General features: G+C 44.9%; 1 protein-coding gene across 4 annotated transcripts in view; it reads left to right on the top strand.

Annotated features, from left to right (window-relative positions):
* The window catches only part of RUNX2 (RUNX family transcription factor 2), a 164,918-nt gene that overhangs the window by 84,779 nt on the left and 57,175 nt on the right, over positions 1–22,964 (top strand). For 2 of the 4 annotated variants that reach the window (XM_063330641.1, XM_063330639.1), the window contains one exon: positions 6,441–6,919. The exons of the other annotated variants lie outside the window; for them this stretch is intronic. In XM_063330641.1, coding sequence (XP_063186711.1) covers positions 6,441–6,919 — 479 coding nt within the window. Of the gene's footprint in view, positions 1–6,440; positions 6,920–22,964 lie in introns of those variants that run through there. 4 annotated transcript variants of the gene reach the window in all.

Here is a 22,964-nt window from a genome sequence, read left to right as displayed (position 1 = left end):
CATCCTGCGGCAGCATCCGGAGGGAAGGTGGTACAGCACCTCTGGAGAATCACAGTCTTGCCTGGAAGGAGGCAGGAGAAGGATCGTGCTGTGTGCGATTCACTAAACGCTGACGAACAGAGGCAGGTGGCAAGAATTTACCGAAATGAAGAGCAAAAATAACGCCCTTCCCCGATAGAGAAAGATCTCGGGGATCTCGGGGAAAACAGAGGTGGCAAATAACCACTCCCCCCATCCAAACACGTTGCAAAGAATCCTTAAGATTGCAAAACTAAGCGCTCAGAAATTGGGAAATCTTCAGTTCTTACGTTGCCTGTGCAACTTTAAATCAGCCTCATCCTGCTTATGCATTATATTACAGATTTTAATTACAGGATCACATGGTACTTTTCCCACGGGATTCCTGTCTCATTCAGTGCACAGGATGGACAGTGCCTACTTAATGAGCAGCTCTTCAATATTTTGTTTGCTTCTTGTTCTTTGCATTTCCCCAGGCCTTGCTTATTGCAGAGCATTAAATTCTGCTCTGAAGAAGGAATTCTTAATTTCTGGATGGGCTTTGCTCTAATATTTCTGCCATAGCTTTTGCGTACAGTTCGTTGCGGTGCAATATTCCCAAGAAAGAACGAAGCCGCTTTAAAAAGAGTACTGAGACTGACACTGAGGTCCCCTGTAACTCAGCGCACCTTCTGTGTGTCACCTACGGCATGAATTTTTTTCTGTCTTTAGCCTTAAGCTCAGACCTGAGCTCCTGTTGGCTTCAGCTGCAGCTGTGACTATTTAGCGCTCGTGCAAATCAGAAGGCAACGTCTTTGCTGGGCACAGAAAATGCGAGGATGTGATTTGGAGAGATTTCAACCGAGTCACGTAGGAGCCGTGTGGCAGAAACGCGTATAAAATCCAGTTTGCTCGGGAAAATAATTGGGTCTCCCTGGTCTTGTTCACTTCCCCCCTTCTGATTTCTTCCAGCAGTGGATTTGGGGGATGTCTAAAGACAACGGTCTTCCCTATTGCTCAGCTCTGATACGTCTCCAGAGGAGGTCAGCTCGTGTGCTGCCTGCAGGAGGGTTCGTGTAAAAGGAATAGCATCTCCTCCTGCGATCGAATGCTCTGTCGTAGGGCGTATGGGGAAGTAACTTGAATGCTGGGACTTCTTAACTTTCTCACTCTTCGCGCGGTAACCTCAATAATACCCTTTTGTTTGTCTCTACTCGTGTTGAGAGTTTCTCGGATTTCTAAAAGAAAGCAAGCCCCAAGTATCCCCGCCTTCGCAAATTTTTCCTTGGAATATCGTACAGACATCCACGTGGACTCCTTTCAGCCAGGCTTCTGCCATTCCAATGAACGGAGCCACCGATGGACCAATTCTTGCTCGGGACTGGCACAGGGATGGGTGAAGATGTCCCCATGTTTCAGCAATATTTGCAGGAAAAATGCTGGGACTTGGGACTCCTGGATTTCATTCCAGTCTCTGGACAAGTGTCTTTGTAGGGGCACAGACTCTTCTGCCCATTTTTAGTCAGAATGCTCACGATCTGTTCATATTTGGCTGCATTTTCGTGGCAACGTCTCTCGCACAAAAGCCACTCCTAGTCCAAAGTTCAAGCCCTTACTTCAAAGCGTGGAACTGGTACAGCTTTTCAAAGGAAGGCTTCTCAGAGTTTAAGATTAGTAAAACAATATATTTTTCCCAGCAGAAGAGTTTCAGCTGAAATTTTAAAAACAAATAGATGCATAAATCACAATTTAGCCTGAGACAGACGCCCAGCATGGACAATTTCAGCCAGAACGTTTAAAGTTTGGCAAAGCTGTAAGAGACTGAAAATCGTCTCATCATGTGAAGTGTGTGGCATACTTCATACGGGGCGATACTATCAGCTGTAAGTAATCCAAGCTGCACATATAATTCATAGACGGAGACGGCAGAGAAGGAAAAAACAATTTTAATAGATCAATTAGTGCTACGTCCCAGCCTAAATCGAACTATTGAACAAAAAGCCCACAAAATCTAGTGTCTGCTTCAGCGAATGTCTGAACGCTGAAGTTCCCCAAAACACAAGTGAATTGTTCAGCTACTGGTAAATATATTTAACTCTCTGTAGCTGAATTTCCTTGAGACAGACGGTGGAGTGACTCTCACACATAGCACCGCTCTCTTTTCTTGCATCCAAGAGTTATGCACGGAGTTGATGTGCTAGAAGTTTCCCTATGAGACATATGCAATAAGCCAAGGGGACCTTTTTTTTGGTAGTGACCTTAGAGCATTAAATGAGAAAGCAAATTGCAATATTTGTAAGTTATAAAATTATCCTATAACCCTTTAAAGCAGATGGCAGCTTGCTATACCCGCAAGGAGTTAATCTATCCGGGGTACGTTATGATCTTTAATAATTGGAAGCGATTGGCCAAAGTGCTGTAAACCTGGCAGAAATTTGTTGCCTTGTTTTCTGCAAACCACAAGCACAGCTTATTAATTGAGAAATGAACATTAGCTGGCATTAGCTAGCATCTGTAAACTGAAAAAGAGGAATGGCCACGGTACGCGTTCAGCTGGAGACGGTGGAGCTGCAGAGCTGCAACAGGTAAAATTGGTTTTTAGGCACGAATGCAAAACCGTTTTAGTCGGCTGCTGGCAAATGCCCAAGTCTAGGGTTTTTAATGAGGCTTCTGCATCAAAATAAGTGAAACCACATGGAATTTTAATTGTTCTTATTCTAAATATGAAACACACTGGAGCAGTATTCTTGAATCTAGGATGTTAGCATATATATTGGCAGATTAACATGACCACTTTTCTGTTCTAAACGTACAGCTCTCAAAACTTGAGTGCCAGGTTACGTTAGGGAGCTATCAGCTTGGAACATTTAAAAACTGTTTAACCCGGACTCTTTCAGATGTAAAGGGTTATTTTTTGAAAAAATATACTTTTGTGTGTGTGTGTGCGCGTTGTCAAGCACAGCGAGCCCATCAGGCTGCATAGGAAGAGAATCACTTGCTGTGCTTGCTGCCGTGTTTCTCTTTCTGGCGGCACAAAATAAAGTCTCTTCTCTTTACAGAAGGGCGGTTTCGCAACCTTGCGGCCACGGTGTAGGGTGGAGGATCTCTGCTTCACCCGTTTAAGACAAGCTATCACGAGAGTGGGAATTCACCCATGCAAATTGTTTTCTTGCTCTGACAGAGGAGAAATTAGCATAAACCTTTAATCCTGCTGGGGAGAGGAATAAATAAATTATTTACTTGCACTGTCATGTTACCGTACTGCTGATCGACATCGCTATTTGTGCGCAACTAGATATGCAAAGATGGGTGGCATACCCAGAAAAGCTATTTATCTTCCCGGTCCAGCAAAGAGCAAACCGTGTATAAACGAATATGCATCTGGTGTTTCCAAGTTAGAACCAAAATCAACCTTAACACAAGGAGGTGGCACAGAGGGAGGAAGAAGAGGAGGGTGAAAATGCGTCAGTGAGGTCGCGTAGCAGTGGGGATGGCAAGAGGCTGAGTTTTAGAGGTGACTTTTTAAAAAGTTTCTAGACTCCCTGAGACAGGAGACTTTAGAACAGGCGGCACGGAAAACTTTTTCTGACCTCCAAAAATATCTTTACACAATGGAGGTTCAGAAGGCTGGGAGCAAATCACAGCCCAGTGCAGGGAGTTACGGAGAGAGCAAAAGGCGTTTGGGCAAAACGGGGGTCGGAGAAGTGAGCGTGCAGGAGCCGTGCAGACACAGCCATGGGTGAGATAAGAAAGGTTTATGGTTATTTGGCCTTTGGGTAAATCGGATTGTGCTTTACAAGCAACAGTAAAAACAAACAAGTGTGGGTTTACTAGGGTGCGTAAGGAGGTCTGTAGCCCCACATTGGAAATGCCTACGTGTGGTGTGCGCGTTCCCAGTCATTCGACACGTACATGGTCTCTTGGCAGCACCCACACAGATAATATTTGGATCTAGCCCTGAAAGGAAGATTGCCTTTTAATGTGTAAAACTGTGTGGATAGTTTGTTATTAAGGAAAAAAAAAAAAAAAAAAGTATTGGTTGCAAAGAAACCAAAAATGCCGATGATGTTGTACACCCTTGCACTCGTACCAGTTCTACCTTTGATTGTAAAAGTCTTGTTTAGCTCCTATCAGGGTAAACTAAGAGCAACTCTATTCATGTTGGGGGAGTTGCAATAACAATAAAAAGAAAAAAAAAGGAGTATAAGCGGTAGCAGATTGAAACTCAGTATTTTGAGCAGCTGGGGAAATTATGTTCTAACCTTATATTTCCAGATACGTATCAGACCTGTTCACAATATAAAGGATAGCGTTCCAAAATTACAGCTTTGAATCTGGGTGGTATCGCCTCTGGCTATTGTTTGCAGTTGGGAACGAAAGAAGTTGCATCAAGTAGTAGAGTGTTTGCTGTAAAGGTACAAGTTATATTACATTCCACGGGGCTGTGGTTGGAGAGGCTGATGATGGAGACAGACCCATTCACCCGTAGGTCACTGATTCAGTTCCAGATAAAGATAATAGTAATCACATCGTCATCAGAGTTAAAAAAGGGGTTTTACTGCCCGTTTAAAGCTCTGTACTCAATATCTTTTGAGACGGCAGGTTATAATCCCCAGGTTTCAGGGTGTGTGATTTGGACGCTTGGCTGGCTGTGGCCCAGGTCCTCCAGCCTGAACTCAAGCCATGCCTGAGCTTTGCCCCCCTGCAGCTTTTAGGTATCATTGAAGACGTGGGTTAAACGAGCTGGTAGAACAGGAGAGAATAGTGATCTAAGTCACAAAGTGTGCCCCACAAGGTGGCAGGGTCTGTTGAGTCTGTGGCTTATGGTAACAACCACCGTTGTGGGGGCTGTAGGGGGCCAAGGGCAGAAGGGCTGGCGAGACCTTCCTTCTACACAGGTCAGATCCAAAGCCTATCTAAAGTAAAAGCATTACTGCATCTTATAGTGAGGACACGCAGGGTATTGCAGTGTTTAGCACGTCAGTTTGGCATCTAGAAGATGCCGTATTTTGCTTTTAGGTAAATCAGATTCGGTAGATTGGCATCAAGTAGTAGAGTTAGTAGTAGTAGTAGTAGTAGAGCAGTAGAATCTCTTGGATTCGCCCAAGAGATGGGTAAACCCTTGGATCGAGGGGACTGTAAAGTTGTAGAAGAGTCGGCTGGGAAGCACAGGGAGAGACCATTTGGTTTCATTGTTTTTCCCCTTTATTTATACCCCGCTCTTTTCAGCTCGCTCTCTATAAAAATGTATATATGCATCTACTGCATACAGGCCGAGGCATTTCCCTCCCTCTTGCGCTGTACTTCTTCATTAGGCTTTTTCTCTTTCCCCCTGTCCCTTTTCCCACACCCTTTTTGTTTTCCACTCTTCTGGCTCTCGACGTGAGCTTTCACCATCTTTTTCTTCTGCTCCTGTCCATCCCACAGTCTCCTAAGCAGATCACCAAGCTACTAACGTTTGCTTTCCAGTTCTGCTCCGAAACTTTGAGTGTTTGATGTGGGATTAGAAATTAGGCAAAATGAGTTTACCCATCCCTGTTTTGCGTTAGACTCCAATTCACAGCGTTACCATCCAGACGTTCACAGTAGCCATAAACTGTGTGGTCTTCTTTTTCAACCAGTCTGCACAGACTACATATGAAAACAACTTTTTTTCAATGGCAAACACAGTATTGGGCTTGTAATTTTCCATCGACTGCACTGAAAAATAAAATTCGCATCTTTGCTATCAGCTCAGTGGCCTTGCCCATCCTTCGGATCCAGCAAATAATATTTTTCAGCCATAGGAAGTGGCTGAGCAGATTCTCACCTAAATAAATTGATTTAAAGCAAGAAGTGGGGCTTAATCACCCCCGGTGTAACTCCCCTGGTGTCAGTGGTGCAACTAACTTGGTGTTGCCAACTCTTGTAGTTTTATTACAAGTTGCACGGTAATTTCTGCTTTTCTCGAAACCCCAGCTCCCGGCGGCGTGTGCTGAGGTGGGAATCTCAGCTTTCGTGTGCAACCAGACCTGAGTTTCTCACGAGGCGACAGCAAAAACCCAGAGACACGTGACCTTCAAAGCTCAGAACCCAGGAGGCAAATCAACCCCAAATCCACCTTTCTCTTTTTGGCTCTTTTTCAATCTCTTGATTTTTGAGATGTTTTAATTTTTTTTATTTTTTTCCGGCCTGCCTTGTGACCTTTCAATGCTTTGGGTTGGCAATGCTGCTCCCTCCATTGGCATCAGTGGAGTTGGACCAGGGATGAGTTTGGCCCAGCGCTTGTAGAAGACAGGTGTATGACTCTGTTCCTTGCAATGTATTATTTGATATGATCTGCTGTTCTCTTGGGGGCCAAAAGAAGTGGGTTTTCGTAGAAAGAATAAAATTCTATCATCACTGCGTACAAAAAATGGTATTTACAGAATTGTTTTCCCCCGTCTTTTGTTATAATTTTTTAGGTGCTTCAGAGCTGGGCCCATTTTCAGATCCCAGGCAGTTCACAAGCATTTCATCCCTCACTGAGAGCCGCTTCTCCAACCCACGAATGCACTATCCAGCCACCTTTACCTATACACCGCCAGTCACCTCAGGCATGTCACTGGGTATGTCCGCAACCACTCACTACCACACCTACCTACCACCACCCTACCCCGGCTCTTCCCAAAACCAAAGTGGACCTTTCCAGACCAGCAGCACTCCATATCTCTACTATGGCACTTCGTCAGGATCATACCAGTTCCCCATGGTGCCGGGAGGGGACCGCTCCCCCTCCAGGATGCTTCCTCCGTGCACCACCACGTCCAACGGCAGCACGCTGTTAAACCCTAACTTGCCCAACCAGAGTGACGGGGTGGAGGCAGATGGCAGCCACAGCAGCTCCCCAACCGTCTTGAATTCTAGTGGCAGAATGGATGAGTCCGTTTGGAGGCCGTACTGAGATTTCTTCTGTAGCTGGCCCGACCTCTGCGAGCCAAAAAAAAAAAAAAAAAAAAAAACAAAAAACCAAACCAAACCAAACCAAACCGAACCAAACCAAACAAACGGTCGACTAACTACGAAGTGCCTGGTTTTTGTGTTTTGTTTTTTTTGTTTTTTTTTAAAAAAAAAAAAAAAAGAAAAGAAAAAGATTTTACCGATATGTGCAACTGTGTCGATGGGATGATAATGGCCATAAATAACACAAGAGTCACCAACACACCACAGCCCATGTTTCAGATTATGTGGATCAAAGCACATATTTTTATTATTTTTTCGTTTTCTTGGAACCATTTTACCTTGGTTTATATTTAAAATGTACTTTTTACACACACACACAAAAAAATCGCCCCCTCTTTTCTTTTTTTCTTCTTTTCTTTTTTTTTTTTTAATTTTTTTCGGTCTAGAGTGTTGTAATAACTAGCGAGTACTTTTGCCAATGAGGGGAGAACGGACTCCCCGGCTGTCAGGAGAAACATGGTGATGCAAGGCAAAGGCTGCATTCCCTTTTATTTTTTAATTAAACAAAAAAAAAAAAATTAAAAAAAAAATAAATAACCAACCTTACCATGAACTCCAGATGCAGTTGCAGTCATACAACGTATGGGACCCTCTTCACACCCCTAGTGCAATTCGACTGGCTTGTATTGGTGCACATAAACAGGACAGCAACGAGCGAGTTGCTTCCGCTTTGCCATGATACGTTCAGATGAAAATAGCTGGCCCGAAAAACCCCCTCTGTCCGAGCCTTGCTGCAGGCAACGGTTGGAACCTCTCTGTGTTCGTTGCTTTTTTCCTTTTTTTTTTTTTTTTTTTTTTTGGTTTGTTTTTGGGTACTTAAAGAGAACGAGTCTTCAAGTTAGGCTAGACAACCCCGGGGTTTCCTTTTTTTTGCTTTTGTATCCGCTCTTTTTGCCTTCGATCGATTAGCCAAAAAAACCAAAAATAACAACCAAAACCTTTAAAAACAACAACAAAAAACCCCCAAAATGTTATTACTTATGCAAAACATGAAAATGGCAATATCTATTACTAGAGCCAAAATGGTATACATAGTATTTGTGTTCGGCTATGTTCTTTTTTTTTTTTTTTTTAAATTATAAATGTGTAAAATTTGAGGTTGTTTGCTGACATGAATCATCATATAACTTTAAAAGAATATTTATAATTATTTAATGACATTTGGACCCTTTAAACGTTTCTTAATGTAATGATATATTGACTTCGGTCTCTAAAAGTGTTTTTGGGTTTTTTTTTTTGTTTTGTTTTGCTTTTTTACTTATTACATTTCTGCAATGGTGTAAACCTCAAACCTTTACCCAACTCTGAAAAGCAGTTCCAGTGTGAACCAGTTTACAATGTGACTTAAAAAATGACAAACCCAACCCAAACGCATCCACATCAAATGATTTTGGATGTAGGATCTTTTTATATAACTTATGAAGGAAATATTGTGTTTAAAATATTTTTATTAGCTGTCTGGTTGCCTTCAACACAGTCTTGCCTTTTAATCAGTAGTTGCGGAGACACTGGAAAAATGGTAGGAAGGATGAAATGTTTTCCATCCTTCCCCTAATTTCTTCTTCTCCCAGGATTTTTCTCAGAACTTCGAAATTTGATAATATTCGTATTTAAAATGTTTTGACAGCGTGATTTGAATTTCGACGGGGTTTTATTTTTTCCCCAAAGAAAAACCCAAACCTTTTCGAAGCCCCTGTTTTACAAATAATGCATCGTTGAACAGCTCAGAAATGGGAGTAAGGGAGAACTGGTGAAACTTTTCCCCTCCCCATGCCGTTTCAGCCCACTCGATGGAATAAAAAGGTCCAAAACTTGAGCGAGAAGCTGCCTGGTAGCGCATCACCGCCCCTTAGCATTAAATGCTAGAGCCGTAAGGATGCTGTGTTGCCTTTGAAGCCGATGTGGCTGTTGCCGTGTTAGAGAGACGAGCCCAAGGGCGGCGATACTCACCTCTGCAAACGCTGAAGAGAAAAAGTCACCTTAAAAGCCACCCTGGGGCTCCCGGGTGCGATACAGGGAGAGCGAATCGCACCCAAAACCCTTAACCAAGCTGTCCGCCGCCAAGCTCTCCGGCGTAGGAGGCCAAATTTTGCCCAGCCCAGGGCTGCTACGGCAAACGGGGAGGCGGCGCGGCAGCGGCTGGATGCGGTGGGAGCTGAGCCGCCCTCCTCACGCTATCCCCAAGCAGGTGATGTTGAGCCTGGTTTAAAAGCGGGATGTTCGGCACGTCCCGATGGGGTTTGCCGGCATTCCCTCCTTCCCCTGCCGTAGCCATCGCCGTCCCCAGCCTCCTCGGGGGGCTGCCGGCCACCGCGCCGCTCCTTGGCTGTGCTTTGGCTACCTCCAAATACGCAATAACTCGACGGTGGGCATTGCCGTCCCGAGCCGGACAACACCCTCACCGCTCGTTAATAGCGAAGCTGTTAAACGAGTTGACATTAGCACGGTACATCCCTCCAATTTGCGTGATGAAGCGCTCTTAAAAAAAAATAATAATAATTAAATAAAGTCTTTGCCTTCTAAAGGTTGTATAGCAAGTATGCTTAAAGTATAAGTAAGACACTTTTTTTTTTTTTTTTTCTTCTAATACTTAGTTTTCCTTCAAAGATGGAAGCTGTAATTGATTCTATTTATTGTTGGTTTGTGGTAGCTTGAAGCATACCACTGTCCATTTATTTGTAACTGTAAAATACGTTTGTTAGTCTCAGCAGCACTTAAAAAGCCAGTGTCTGGTTACACATTTCAGTTTTGTTTTTTGTTTAGTAAGCAAGAGAAAAAGATGTACTGCCAGTGCAAGCTGTTTCCTATTTAATAAAAGGTACTATATTTGTACATTATTTGTTATTGCTGAGAAGGGCTTTTTAAGGTTTACTGTATGCATATTAAGTAATTTTTAGGGTGCTTTTGTGTTGAAATGTTGTTAAGAGTGGCTGCAGGCAGCAACCCAGATTTTTTTTTCCTTTTTCTTTTTTTTTTTTTTTTTTTTTTTTTTTTTTGTAAAGACTTTGTTGTAAAATTCAAGCACTTGGTTTTTGTTTCTGGATAAATCCAGCGCAGACCAGACTTTTGTTTTGCTCAGTACCGACAGGACTCTTGTTTGTGTCCCCGCGGTTTTTTCAACTGGACCATTAGGGACAGACGTTGGAAACGTTTTCTCCTCCCGGTCGAGGTGCGCGTGCCCGATCCGTGCCCTCGGCTTCCCTGGCCGTGCGGGCGGGCGTCGGGCTCTGCCTGCTTGAGATAGGAAGGAGAGGATTTTCTAAGGACCTCCGGACAGAGGACCACCAGCCCCTCGACTTTCAGTAGATCCCTGAACCCTCCTGGTGCCTTTGGAAAATCTCCGCCGGTCCGTCAGGCTGGTCGCGGAGGGAGTTGGAGAGGCTGAGGCAGAGATGCTCATCAAAGCTTTCAGAAAATGCTTCCGAGTTCGCTTGGAAATGCTCTTGAATCGGGATTTCAGACCAAAAAAACCCAACCCAACCCCCAACCGGCGCTATGTAGTTAATCCTGTCAGATTGCCTGGCGCTTCGCGGGGTGCTTAGCATCCACCCAGGGGAGTTTTCTCAAAGGTACGACAGCCCTTCCCTTCCACGAGCGGCAATCTTTGGCACCGTCATAGATTTAAAGATAAAAAAAAAAATAATGGCCTTTTTTAACTTTCCAGCTCTCTTATCCTACCAAAGATTTACTTCCAGCACAACAGGCACGATGTCCCTTTTGCCAAACGGAGGATTAAATCCTCCTTCCCTCCCTCCTCCTAAGAGGAACCAGATCGGGGTCAGCGGGTCGGGACGGATGAGTAAAGCAAATTATTTAACCCACAGCATCATTCGTGTGGCGTTTATCGTCTCTTTTAAAAGACCAGCTGCTGTGTCTTTCTTAGCATTGAATATTTTTTTTTTTTTTTTTTTTTGCCAGCAGTCCGGCCCCCCCGCCCCCCCCCCCCCCCCGGCCCCAAGCAAAGATTTGCCGGTTTCCACAGGTACCATCTCGACTGGGGAAAATTTTTGCACTTTGACACTTCGCAAAGCAAAGCTCAGCCCCGCGCCGGGTTGGGGGGGGCGGGGGGGCTGCAAGCGGCCAACAAGCCATGAGCAAAAGCAATAATTCAAACCTGGGTCAGCCATGAGCTCAAAGAAGCCCCATTCTCTGAACCCCTGAGTTTCTTGTTGGGTTTTTTGTTTTGTTTTGTTTTGTTTTGTTTTAAATAGAATGCATTTCATTTTAACATTTTCTGAGAACTTTTTTAGATGTTTGTTTACTTCCATGTTTACAGATAACTCTTTGCTTTTTTTTTTTTTTTTTTTAATGCAGTACTTTTAAGTATATCAGCCAAAACCATACTTTTACAGTAACTTTTGTTTTAGGTAATATGAGTGACATTCCAATTTTATTTTTTTTTGTTTTGTTGTTGTTAAATATGCTTTACCAGTCTTGAATTTCCGCTGGAACAAAATATTTGTAGCATTTTCTGTAAATACAAGCTTTAATTTTTTATTTTTTCAAATGCTGTCACCCGAGGTTTGCTTTTCATGCACATATTGTACAAACACACTCTGCTCTATGCCACAGACGACGATTGTGGATCAGTTTACTTCAACTTCAAAGGGACTATTTGTATTGTATGTTGCAACTGTAAATTGAATTGTTTGGCATTTTCTCATGATTGTAATATTAATTTGAAGTTTGAATTTCATTTTCAATAAAATGGCTTTTTTTTTTGTTAATGTTCTTCTATGCTTCTTTTTCTTCCGCTGTCTCCTCTTAGCACCAGGCAGGGTAAAGTAAGTACACGGGAGGACACTGTACTGGCCCTCCCGTGGTGGCCCCATCAATTTCTACAGCTTTTAATTTTCCAATTAAATATAAAAAGCAAGTTTCCAGGCCTATGGGTGGTAAAGGACACCTTCCAAATCTGATCTCAAACGTGTCTTCTTTTCCTGAGTCTGCAAACTATCAAACCCTGAGTGCAAACCCATTTGTCTTGCTAGATCGTTAACTCTGAAACCTAACAATTGACGTTAGCCGGGACATTCTGCTGCTATGGCGCTGTGGGCAGAGCTTGAAGTATAGGAAAAGCTGGGAGAGATTTCCAAACTGGGAAGGAGGAGGGATTGGAGTTTATGGTGCTTTTCCAGGACGGGGGTTGTGCTATCCCCACCTCTTCCTGGTCAGACCTGAGGAATGCAGTTACAGATAATCTTGTGATTTGCATGGCCTGTGGCAAGAATAGCTTCCAAGCAGCAAGAGATATATGGATAGGGAGGAGACTGGGGGAGGAGGCTATTTCTCCTCCGGCCTAGCGTCAGGGGTAGGAGGAGATGCAGCTAATGAAGGTGAGGTGAAGTTCACCCAAGGCTCTCTGCAGGAGGAGAGGAGAGGACAGGAGTTGTTTGCGAGCTTGTGCCTGGTTTCATAGTAAGTTCTTATCCTTTTTAGCTATTTCTTGAGTCTGCACAAGAGAGGCGTGAGGTTCTGATCATTTCAAGAAACCTTGAACTCCGAAGTTTAAATGTCACTAATCCTGTTTTTGTGAGCTCCGTTGGCTTTACCATGGACCTACACATTTCTTGTGTGGTGGTTGAAGACTGAGATAATGTTTGGGGGTTTTCAAGGGTGCTTTCATTCCAGCCCGTAATCTGAGTCCTGATTTGAGGGAAGCTTTACCCAAGAGAGAGGAACCAAGCAAACCAATCAATGCTCTGTGGTGTAATCGCTATATAAATTGTTCTGGGGGGACTTATGCTACAAACTCAGTGCTAAGACTTTCTGCTGCCCACTGGTGCACAGGTCAATTCAGCCAGTCAGAGCACAGAGGGACGGTCGTTATATTCTTGCTTTCATGGTCACTTTATCCAGACGCTCATAAAGGGAAATAAACAATTTTTCACCCTTTAGTGTGATCAAGTGGTAGAAGAGGGGCCTAGGGAGGTTGTGCCACCTCTGTTCTGGGAGGTTTATAGGACCCAGCTGGATAAAGCATGGAGCAACCTGATCTGACCCTGGAGCTGAGGCTGCTTGAGCAGGAGGTTGGGCTGGAGACCTCCCATGGTCCCCTTCAAGTTATCCCATGGCCCTGTGAGTTGGGCTGGGAGCTACCTGCTGCAAGTTGTTGTCGAAGTTAAAAACTGGTTGTGTGACTGTACGGATAAAACATATTCCGCTAAAAGCAATCGGAATGAAGAGGTTTGTGAGGATGAAATTCTTACATAGGCAGGTTAGTGAGGAGTTACAGTGATCGCTCCATCTTTGGTCGGTTTCGTGGCATGTTTCTCTGGGCTGTCTACAGCAGACGTGGTCAGCACAAGGGTTGGAAGAGCCAAACCACCACTCTGATCTCGTACAGCAGTTCATACATCATGCTGGTGGTGTTACTTTTGATTTTTTTGATTCATTTACCCTTGTGCAGCATGAGGAGGTGACTCGTTCTCTTGCCTTAGCCAGAAACCAACCACTCTTGAGGCAAAATGACCACCCCTGGTCACTGTGGAGGACTGCCTGGTACGGAGATGTGTGGAGTGGTGGGGGGAGATCAAACTGAAAGTACTCTTAGGAGATAAGATTTAAAGATGCTTCCTAGAAGGGGCGGTGACCGTTGTCTTCCCCATCTTTTGGTGTCGGTAAATAGCATCCTGCTTTTGGGTTGTGAGTGTTGGACGCCAACTCTGGGTGGCTGGAGTCAGGCCTTTGCCGGTCCCACGCAGCGTGCATACGGCGGGCAGCATCTCGCACTGCCTCTCCCTGTTGGCCTCGGTTTTCACTTTTTAATTTCCTGTGGCTGCGAGCAACACCGGAGGGGCTCGGAGCAGCCACGTGTTGGCAGCCACAGGCCTAAAGCAGCCTCCTTTGTGCCTAAAACAAGCTCTTGGGGAGAGGTGGGGGAGGGAAGGAGCAGGGTCTGACTTTATGGTTCAGCACCAAGCCCTGTGCTGGCACCAAATAAAAAAATTCATCAAGCTGTTTACTGGGGAAAAGGAGGAAATAACCTCAGTTATATATCCAAGGATTGACGGGTACCGTCTATTACCTTCTGTGTGGTCAGGAGGAAATGAATCGGTATTTGGGGGTGAAATCCCTCCCCTGGGCGACCACTTGCGGACGGCCAGTGCTCTGCACAAGTCACAGCAGTGACGGCCAACGCTCTGCACAAGTCACAGCCCCAAGAGCGTTATTTGCCAGAAGTATTTGTTGGACGGGTTAAAATTGTAAGTAAATCCACTAGAAACCCATAATCTTTGGAGAGGCGATGGGGGTGACGGTGGCGGACAAAATACTGGGAGCAGGTTGAGCGGTTCTACTCAACATCTTGAAGAAAAGTTTTAGCACGAATTAAAGCAAAAAAATTAAATACTGAGCATTCAAAATAGCTGTCTTTGGCCTTCTGTAATTATAATTGTTTTTCCCTGTAAATCTACCGGAGCAATAGCAGTCTGGGATGTACGGAGCTGTTCCCGTGGGGTCTCTGTGATGCTTATATGGCCTTGGAGGGGGGAGACGTCGGCATCTACCCCTCCGGGAATAGGAAGCTGTTGGCCCCAGTAACAGATAAGGCTGTGAGATACAAAGAGAAAGAACAAAGCTTGAACTTCCAGAAGCATCTGGTGATCTGATGCAGCTCAAACGAAGTAACTTGGGACCTACGACACAGTTTAAAATTGGAGTTCTCAGGCCTGCCCTGCCACTTGCATGCAGGTTAATCGCACATCTTACTCAGGGGGGATGCAACCGGCATTTCTCACGTTCGACTCTGTTATCTGAATAACAAGTGGACTTGAATTTCCCTACCGCTGTTCGAGTGGGAGAATAAAATAAAATCCCTAGAGTTACGTTTGTAAGAACTTGCAAAGACGGGACAAATTAGCTTTTGTTCGGTAGCTGGGAAATTTCAGCATCGTCTGTGATTCTCCAGGCAGCTTTGGACTTCTCTTTTTATGTCTCAGCTTCCCTAGGTACAGAAGAGGGAATTTACTATTTCCCTGCTTTGTCAGGGTGTCCCGTGGACTCAGTGTTTATAGAGAGCTTTGAACTTGTTGTTGTTGTTGTTGTTGTTGATGTTGTTGTTGTTTAGCTCTTTTTACTACAAATCCAATGTTTGGTCTCACACCATTGGATGGTGTCCTTTGAAACAGCACATTTCTAAACCACATGTTTAGAAAAATTGACCCAGTTTCCAGAGTGCTGATCTGGTCAAAAAACAATGCGGAGTTAAGGCCAAGTTGTGCTGTCTCAACAGATTTACTCGGGATTTGCGGTGGGGCAGGAAGAAAAGCAGAGATCGCTGCAATCCGGGGAGGCAGCCCTTGGCTGCTCCCTCCCGGCAGCTCGCTCGGGATGAGCAGCTGGAGCTTGCGGGATGTCCCAACACTTAGAGAAAAGCAAACAACCCATGTTAAAGTTGATACGCCGCAGCAACTTGCCAGTGATTAATGTTCACCGCGAGGCCAAATTCAGGTGGCGATTACGCCAGTAGAGATCAGCTGAAATCCCTCTATTAATAGCCCCGTGTTTTTGGACTCCAGCATTTTTCAGCCCGTAAATGTGGGTGTTATCAATGAAGGGTCATCAAAATGCTGGTTGGAAGGGGTCTCTGTGGGTCTCCTGGTCCAAGGCAGGCTCGACACAGGACCACCACCACCAGATCTGCCCGGTGCGGCTGTGTCCAGTGAAGCTTGAAACCTTCCAAGTGTGGAGATGGAGCTGGGTCTTCATCAGAGCATCCCATCCCCGCACTTGTAACATCCACCCCCAACCTCCCAAAGTGCAATCGGTGACGTTTCCCCCTCTGGGTTTGGGTTTTTCCCTGCCTCTGGGTTTGGGCACACAGGGTACAATAAGGATTTAAAACCTTGTTGCACACCTATAGGAGTCCAGTGCTTTATGACTTCTCCTTTCCACCCCTTCGCTTGGATTCCTCCAGGCCGAGACTTTAGCAATCTATTAAAAATAAAGTCGGAGCCTAAACGCCAAGGCAGCCCCCCAGCTTGTTTACTTCTTCATTTCCGCAGCTGGAAAAAGAAGTCCTTTAGTAGCTGAAAATGATGCTGCTGCATCCAAATGCTGTGAGCTGGCTTCTCCCGGGAAAGCACAATTTTCATCCCTGCTCCAGGGTGTGCGAGGCTGGTTAGCAAACGTCAGGAAATAGGAAGGAAAGGCTGTGGCAGAAGGGGAAAAAAAACCCCTAAATAATCCAGATAGATCTCAGGAAACCTGGATGCGAAGGATCTTTGTCCTTTTATTGCCAGTAGTGGTGTTCTCCTAACAGAGCAGGATGTTCTCATCCTTTAATAATAGCCAGGCCAGATGCTAGAGTCTCTCCTGCAAATACTGTATAAGTGAGAAGGAGAACAGCTGATTTCTGTTAAAATGAATGCACCAGGAGGATAAGCCAAAAAAAAAAAAGTATGAGAAATCTCCAGAGGTCTTTCTTTGTAACGCCATTTGGCGGCGAGATCTCCAAGTCGGGACGGAAAATCCAGTCTGTGCTTCCGTCCCTTCGCTGATGGGTCGCCGCGTGTCGAGTGGCAATTCCTGCACCGCTCAGGGATTTGGAGCAGCGCTGGCGGGGATTTTCCCCCTAGAGTTTGAAGAGCTGCAAAATCCACAGCCTTTGGCTTTCGGGGAGCTGGAGAAAGTACCAGTCGATGAGGAATTTGCTCGACTTGCTCCTTGCCATAGAAAATGGTTACATGCTGAGTCGGGGCCAGTGATTTAAAATGGCATCTTTGTTCCATCCTTTTTTGTGCTTTCATCTCCTCCCTGTTTTCTTTCCTGAGTCTGTTTTATTTGTCTGGAAGAGATTAATTCAAACTACTAGATAGAAATGGGATTCATGTTTTATAAGGCACTGTATTGGACATTAAGATGCTTCTTATACTCTCCTCACATTATCCCTTCATTCGACTTTTCCTGACGTTCAGCACAGAAACTGCAATTCCCTCCGGGCAGGGATCTTTGAAATCACAGTAAAATCACTCATGTTTGTAATGTGCTTATAGGTATTGTATGGAAAGTGTTAGGGAAAAGCAGGGTACATGGTGACGTGGTATTTTGTAGTTCTGCAGTGTCCAAGAGGAAAAAGAACTGACTGTGTATCACGTTCACACGTTTTTCTCATATGCTGAATGGCAGTCCTCGAAAACAGTTCCTAGAAACCAGAAAAAAACCCATTGTGAAATGATGGGGAGAACTCATCCAGTGTTTAGGATTGCTGACTAATGGCTCCAGATAAAGATGTTTACGGAGAACTTGTGCAACCCTTTTCCTTGCCAGCGAGGGAAGGTTTTGTACGTGCTGTTTCAAACCTCCCTGCCTCTGCTTGACCAGGAGGATCCCCCCCAATTGCTATTTTCATAAGTTTCCAATTAGGAACTCATTTTGATTGCTCCATTTAACAGGGCGCAAAGACACTTTCTTTTTTTCTGTGCACTGCATTAATTATAAAAGATACTATTTGGGGGATAGCCATGTTAAGCCTGGCATTTTGTTTATTGTGGAGGAGCCCACCAGCTCCTTCATGACAGAAAATGCCAACAGACAAGGTGCTGATGAACTGCGGTGTCACCTGGTTATCATCTCCTGGGTTTACTGATCCAGGCGTGCGTGGCACAGAGGGACAGACCCGGCGCCTGCTCTGTGTTGGCAGAACCAGAGGTGAAGGATGGAAAGAGGATGCTCCACTCGTGGCTGAGATTGTGTGCCCTGTGCCGGGGCAATCGGCTGCTCAGACACACTTGGCTGTATCAGACCTCACCATCTGGAGAAAAGAGAACAAAAAGAGAGAGATAATTTAGGTCATCTGCGGCGTGACGACCTAGAGACAGGAAAACACAAACCGCTGGTACTTGAGCAGACCACGGTTCAGAGGAGCTGGTACCTCCCCAAGCCTGTTCCAGCCCAGTCGGTGGGGGCTTGCAGCCATCCCAGTGGGGCTGAGGGGTGAAACCCTGATGAAGGTTGATAAATGAATGTGTACCATAAACAAAAGTCCTCTCAGAGGCAAATCTCCATGCTCAGACCTTGGCTTTCCTCTGGAAGCAGTAGGGACTTGAAGGCACCCTCTGTTCCAGCTCCCCAAGAAGGTTTTGGAGATCCAGGGTCAGTGTTCAGCTCTTGCATTTGGCTCGCTCTTTCTGTCAAAAAGCAAAGCTAAAATGGGACCCAGTTTGTGCTTTGGGGAAGTGTAGACTTGCTGAAGTCGCTGCCAGATTTAATGTCACTTATTGTCCCTTTGACATTTCAGTTACTGCCGTCTTAAAGTATTTTAACACAAGAGCTGATATGAGCTGCACGAAAGGATCCATCCCTTCCCTAGACATGTAGCCCAAGCCCATCACTGGTCCACACGGGGCTTCTCCCATCCCGTGGTGTCCTCTGAGCCCCACACTGGTGTTGCGGACCAAAATGAGGGGATTTTCTAGGCGCCTGGCCAGTGCCCTCAAGACCCATGAAAACGTGCATCCGACAGAAAAGGATAATACTGAATTTGCAAAGGTCTCCTGCTAGAGATGAGAATGACCATGGACCTCAGGCCTTGCGAATGACATGTCATTTCTTTAGCGCTGCTTTGCCACAACAACTGCAAATAAGAAATTGAACCTCAAAGACGGAAGACGTGAAGCTCAGAAACACACCCACACGCAACACGAGAAAGGGGGAAATCAAATTTTCAGCTGCCTCCCAGTGTGAGAAGTGGTTCGCTCCCGAAAATGTCTTCAGAAACTCGCTCTCTTCCCAAATGCCCAGAAGTGATGGGTACTTAAAAAGAAAGTTGTGTAGTGCTTTAGATGGGTATTGGTGACAATATATAATACGAATATGAATTGGTCTCTGTATTTAAGACCTTGTTATGTCAAGGATGGTGCTTGAAATATTATCAGAAATGGGTAAAAATATATATGGAGTTGCTCTTACTATGAATCCGGCAGTTCCTGGTTTATTGGGGAAAAGTGATTATTATTTAGTTACTTTTCTTAGCTTAAAATGCAGTTATTGTGTTTCTTCCAAGGGTTTTTGGCTGCTTTACAGCTGTTGTTAAGAAATCAGTATTTCTTAGTGGAATATGTACCCATTTATTAATTTTTGTGACAAGGCAAATTTCAAAGAATTGAAAAGCTCTGACGCTATTTTTCTGGAAAAGGCCAATACCTTGCCAGTAAGCACATTTCTCCTTAACAGGTCAATCCCAATTCCAATTAAAAAGAAAAGGGGGAGTCGGAGTTTTGGGATTATTTTTTTTCTGCCACAGATGCTGTAGTTGCTGACTCTACTTTGCCCTCTTTGGGTTCATAATAAAGGCTTAAAAACCTTACTAGTGAGATGCACAGAGGAATGACTTGCCTTAGGTAAGAAATGGTAGAATCAAATCCTGCTGGTTTTTTGTAGCCAGTAAAAGCCATTTGAATGTTTTCTGCAAGGATAACAGCGGGAAGCAGAGCCCTGAATGACGTGGCCTCCTGGCTTGTGACTTCACACCTTCCAGATGACCCCTCACAGCTCCCAGGGAGCTCAGGGCTGAAGGCAATGACTAACTCCTTCCCAAAGCCGGAATGTAATCCCTAAATTGCCCTAAAAAGGTCTCACAGACTATATGGGTAGTGTAGACCACAAATTTAGCAGCTGAAGCTAGATACCAGAATGGATATCCTCCACCACGCCGATGACCAAGAGAAAAGAATTTAGCCCCAGACGTGCTCACAGGTGATCTCCTTAACTCTGGGGCTAATTTGCCGAGATTTAAGGTTTAGGGCCAATAGACACATTTCCCCCCTGTATTTACGCAGTATTGTGTTACTTATGTAATAGTCAAATATTTAAAAATGGAACATAAGAACCTTCCTCACTGGGAGGAGCATCCTAAAATGCACCTTTAGGCTTGGGGAGGGTTTTGCTTTCCCTGCGTGTGAGTGGATCAGCACCGCGTACCTGGCAGCGTCTGTGGATCTGTGTGTGTGAGCCAGGGCAAACCAGCCCTCCCTCCCAAGGCAAACATGGTGAGAGAGCGGTGATGAAGAGGTGGGATTTGCCTCTGGTTTCGCATGGGAAAATCCACTCTTTTTGCAGAACAGATTTCCTAGGAAAATGAAGAATTTTCGTCCTCTAGATATCCAGATTTGCAGGTCGTCTGGGTAATTAAGTAGTGGCAATGCTGATATGAATCATAGAATCATAGAATTGCCCAGGTTGGGAGGGACCTTTCAGATCATCGAGTCCAACCATCAGCCTAACTCTGACAAAACCCATCACTGACCCATATCTCTAAGCACTATGTCTACCCTTCTTTTAAACACCTCCAGGGATGGTGACTCCACCACTTCCCTGGGCAGCCTGTTCCAATGCTTGATAACCCTTTCAGTGTAAAAATTTTTCCTAATCTCCAGTCTAAACCTCATACTCTTCACTGGCTCAATGCCTTGGGATTCCCCTGTGTGCCGAACCCCAGCTAGACTGTGCATCCTTGAGCCCCAAATTGTATGTGTGATTGGGCTGGTGGTTTCCAGATAGTTTTGAACACTTAAGAAGGCGGGGGAATACTTCTTCTCCTTTGGTCAGTGGTTTGATCATTCAAGCTCTAAAGTATCCCACTGCCCCTCTGTAAACTCCAGCGTCTGATGCTGCTGGTGTTGGAGGTCAATTCACGGAATATCAGTGAGACAAAGCAATATCTGGTAGACCAACCAACACAGCTAGAAAAAATGACAAGCTCTTGGGCAAGTCAATTTTAAGACTCTAAATAAAAAAAGAAACTGGATAAACTGGGAAAAATTGCTCTGAGTTTACTGCAATTTTATAAATTATCCCAGACATAAAAGTAGAGGAAAGAGGGACCTTACAGTGGGAGAGACAAGGGAAAAGATTGAGTGCTGTAAAAGCAGTATTTCTATTGTCTCTGTAATGGTTACTATCTAGTACAATTATGAATTTCAGTTCTCAGATTCATCTTGCATCGGTTGTCTTCTTACAGGACTTAGAGGTCATACATAGTTCATCTTTTTTTTGTCCTTGTAGCCTTTAGCAGTTGCTTTTGGGACCTCACAGCTTATCGGTTGGTCTAATCAACCGCCTCAAAAAGCCCTCCCTCCCCTGGCCTGACTGTTTCTCTTTCAACAAGTTTACGTCCTTAGACTCCAGCAGCTTCAGTTTTGGGTCTGTGACCTCGTACTTGTTTCTCAGTACGAAGCCTGGGCACTGAGCCCCACAACAGCAAGAACAAGGCAAACTGCATGGTCAGTGGGTCGCTTGGAGAGGTGGCAGATCTTTCCTAAGAGACCTTTTCGATCCCCAGGAGATAACTCGGGGATAACTGGCGTATTGACCATTATTGACAAGTTTTTGCAAATGTTTCCTGGAGTGGAAGGAATGGTGTGTAGTCTTTTGCTCAGCGCAGAAAAGCAGAGCATCCGGGAAAAATGAGGTGTCCCAGGCTTTGAATCATGCTAATGGGTGTGATACGTTGCTGTGCAGATGCCTCCCTCTTGCAGCCAGCACCTCTCAGTCCCGCCTGAACAACGTTTAGCCACTCTCTGGGTTGGGCTAAACCATGAGAAGGCTGGGAGATGGTGCTTTCCGTATTCAATGCAAAGGCAACAACCTCTGTTCTCTTGATACTTTGACCCCCCTGTTTTCTTATCAGCCATCACAGCGGTGTCGCAAAGATGCTGAAGATAGGAGACGAAAAAGGCTGAACCACATCAATCTAGTTTCATTATTTGCATTTTATTTGCCCTAACTTCATCTGGACAGTCGCGTCCTGACTGCCTTGTTTGACTCATGTGTAGAAGCAACTTCTATGAACAGCTGCTGCCGCTTTGAGCTCTTCCATGAACAAGGGAGCTCTATGGACATGAAGACCAGGTAGAAAAAGTGAGTGATTCTGTAAGGAAATATGTCCTCCTTTCAGTTTAAGGGTTTAACTTAGATTCTTTGAAGACTTTAACTTAAGTTTTCAGCCCCATTCAGGAGACAGAGCTACTGGGGTTGTGCTGTGTGTGGACACAAGGGAAATGTCTGTCTGTCCTTCTGCCTGTAGCTTTTCAATCCCATGGCCAGTCCCAGTTCAGTGAAACTGAGCAATTTCGGCACTGCTGAATTCAAACAAATTTCATGACGTCGTCTCAGCAGATAGCAGACGTGTTTCTGTCCAAGCACAGGTTTGGATACAACCTTTACTGTGCGGCAAAGAAGACAACCAAGACATGCTGTACTACAGAAGGCCCAGTTTCTGTACCCTTCATCAAGGCTGGTTTGCTCTTCATGCAGTGACTTGTCTTACAATTTGTGGGAGTATTTTTTTTCGTTGCTTATTTTTACAGACCCTGCCTTAGGCATAGACTAAGGCAACAGAAGACTCAGAAGCCCCCTAACAAGTTTGTCCCACCCATTCTTGTGAAGTAGCTCGTTGCTTCAAACTGAACCACTTCAAACTTCAACTGCCACTAAACTTTACAGCTTGTTGCAGCAATAAGTAAGGATTTAATCCTGTCTATAGAATAGCTTCATCCCAGGGCCCAAGCGTACAAATGTCTTTTTAACATAGATTATCCTGATGCCTGAATCATTTTCAAATGGCTAATTGGCTTCTAAAGGATAACATGGCCGGGGCGCCCGAGCGTGCTTGTGCGTACACACGTGCATGTGTTTCTGTTGATAATAGTTTCAGGAGCCTTCTGAGCTCATTGCCTGGTGGTTAAGTGTGCTGAGAGCTGCAGCAGCTCCTGAGCGTTCACAGGATGAGATGACTTCATATCTAAAATACAGCAAAGACTGAGTCTATAGTAGGTAATATAAGTGCTCCATAATGCCCTTTTCCTCTCCGATCATCAAAATATTTATGGCTTGGGTGCACTTTTGCCGTATCCCAACTCTTTTGCTGGGAGAAAATTGGACCTTGAACCACTTCCTGATCCAGTTGAAGATGTCCCTGCTGACTGCAGGGGGGTTGGACTAGATGATCTTTAAAGGTCCCTTCCAACCCAACACATTCTATGATT

Source organism: Chroicocephalus ridibundus, chromosome 3 (genome assembly GCF_963924245.1).
Source record: "Chroicocephalus ridibundus chromosome 3, bChrRid1.1, whole genome shotgun sequence".
Taxonomy (NCBI): domain Eukaryota; kingdom Metazoa; phylum Chordata; class Aves; order Charadriiformes; family Laridae; genus Chroicocephalus; species Chroicocephalus ridibundus.
The sequence above is the reverse complement of the archived record's forward strand: the minus strand, read 5'-3'. Positions and strand labels throughout refer to the sequence as shown.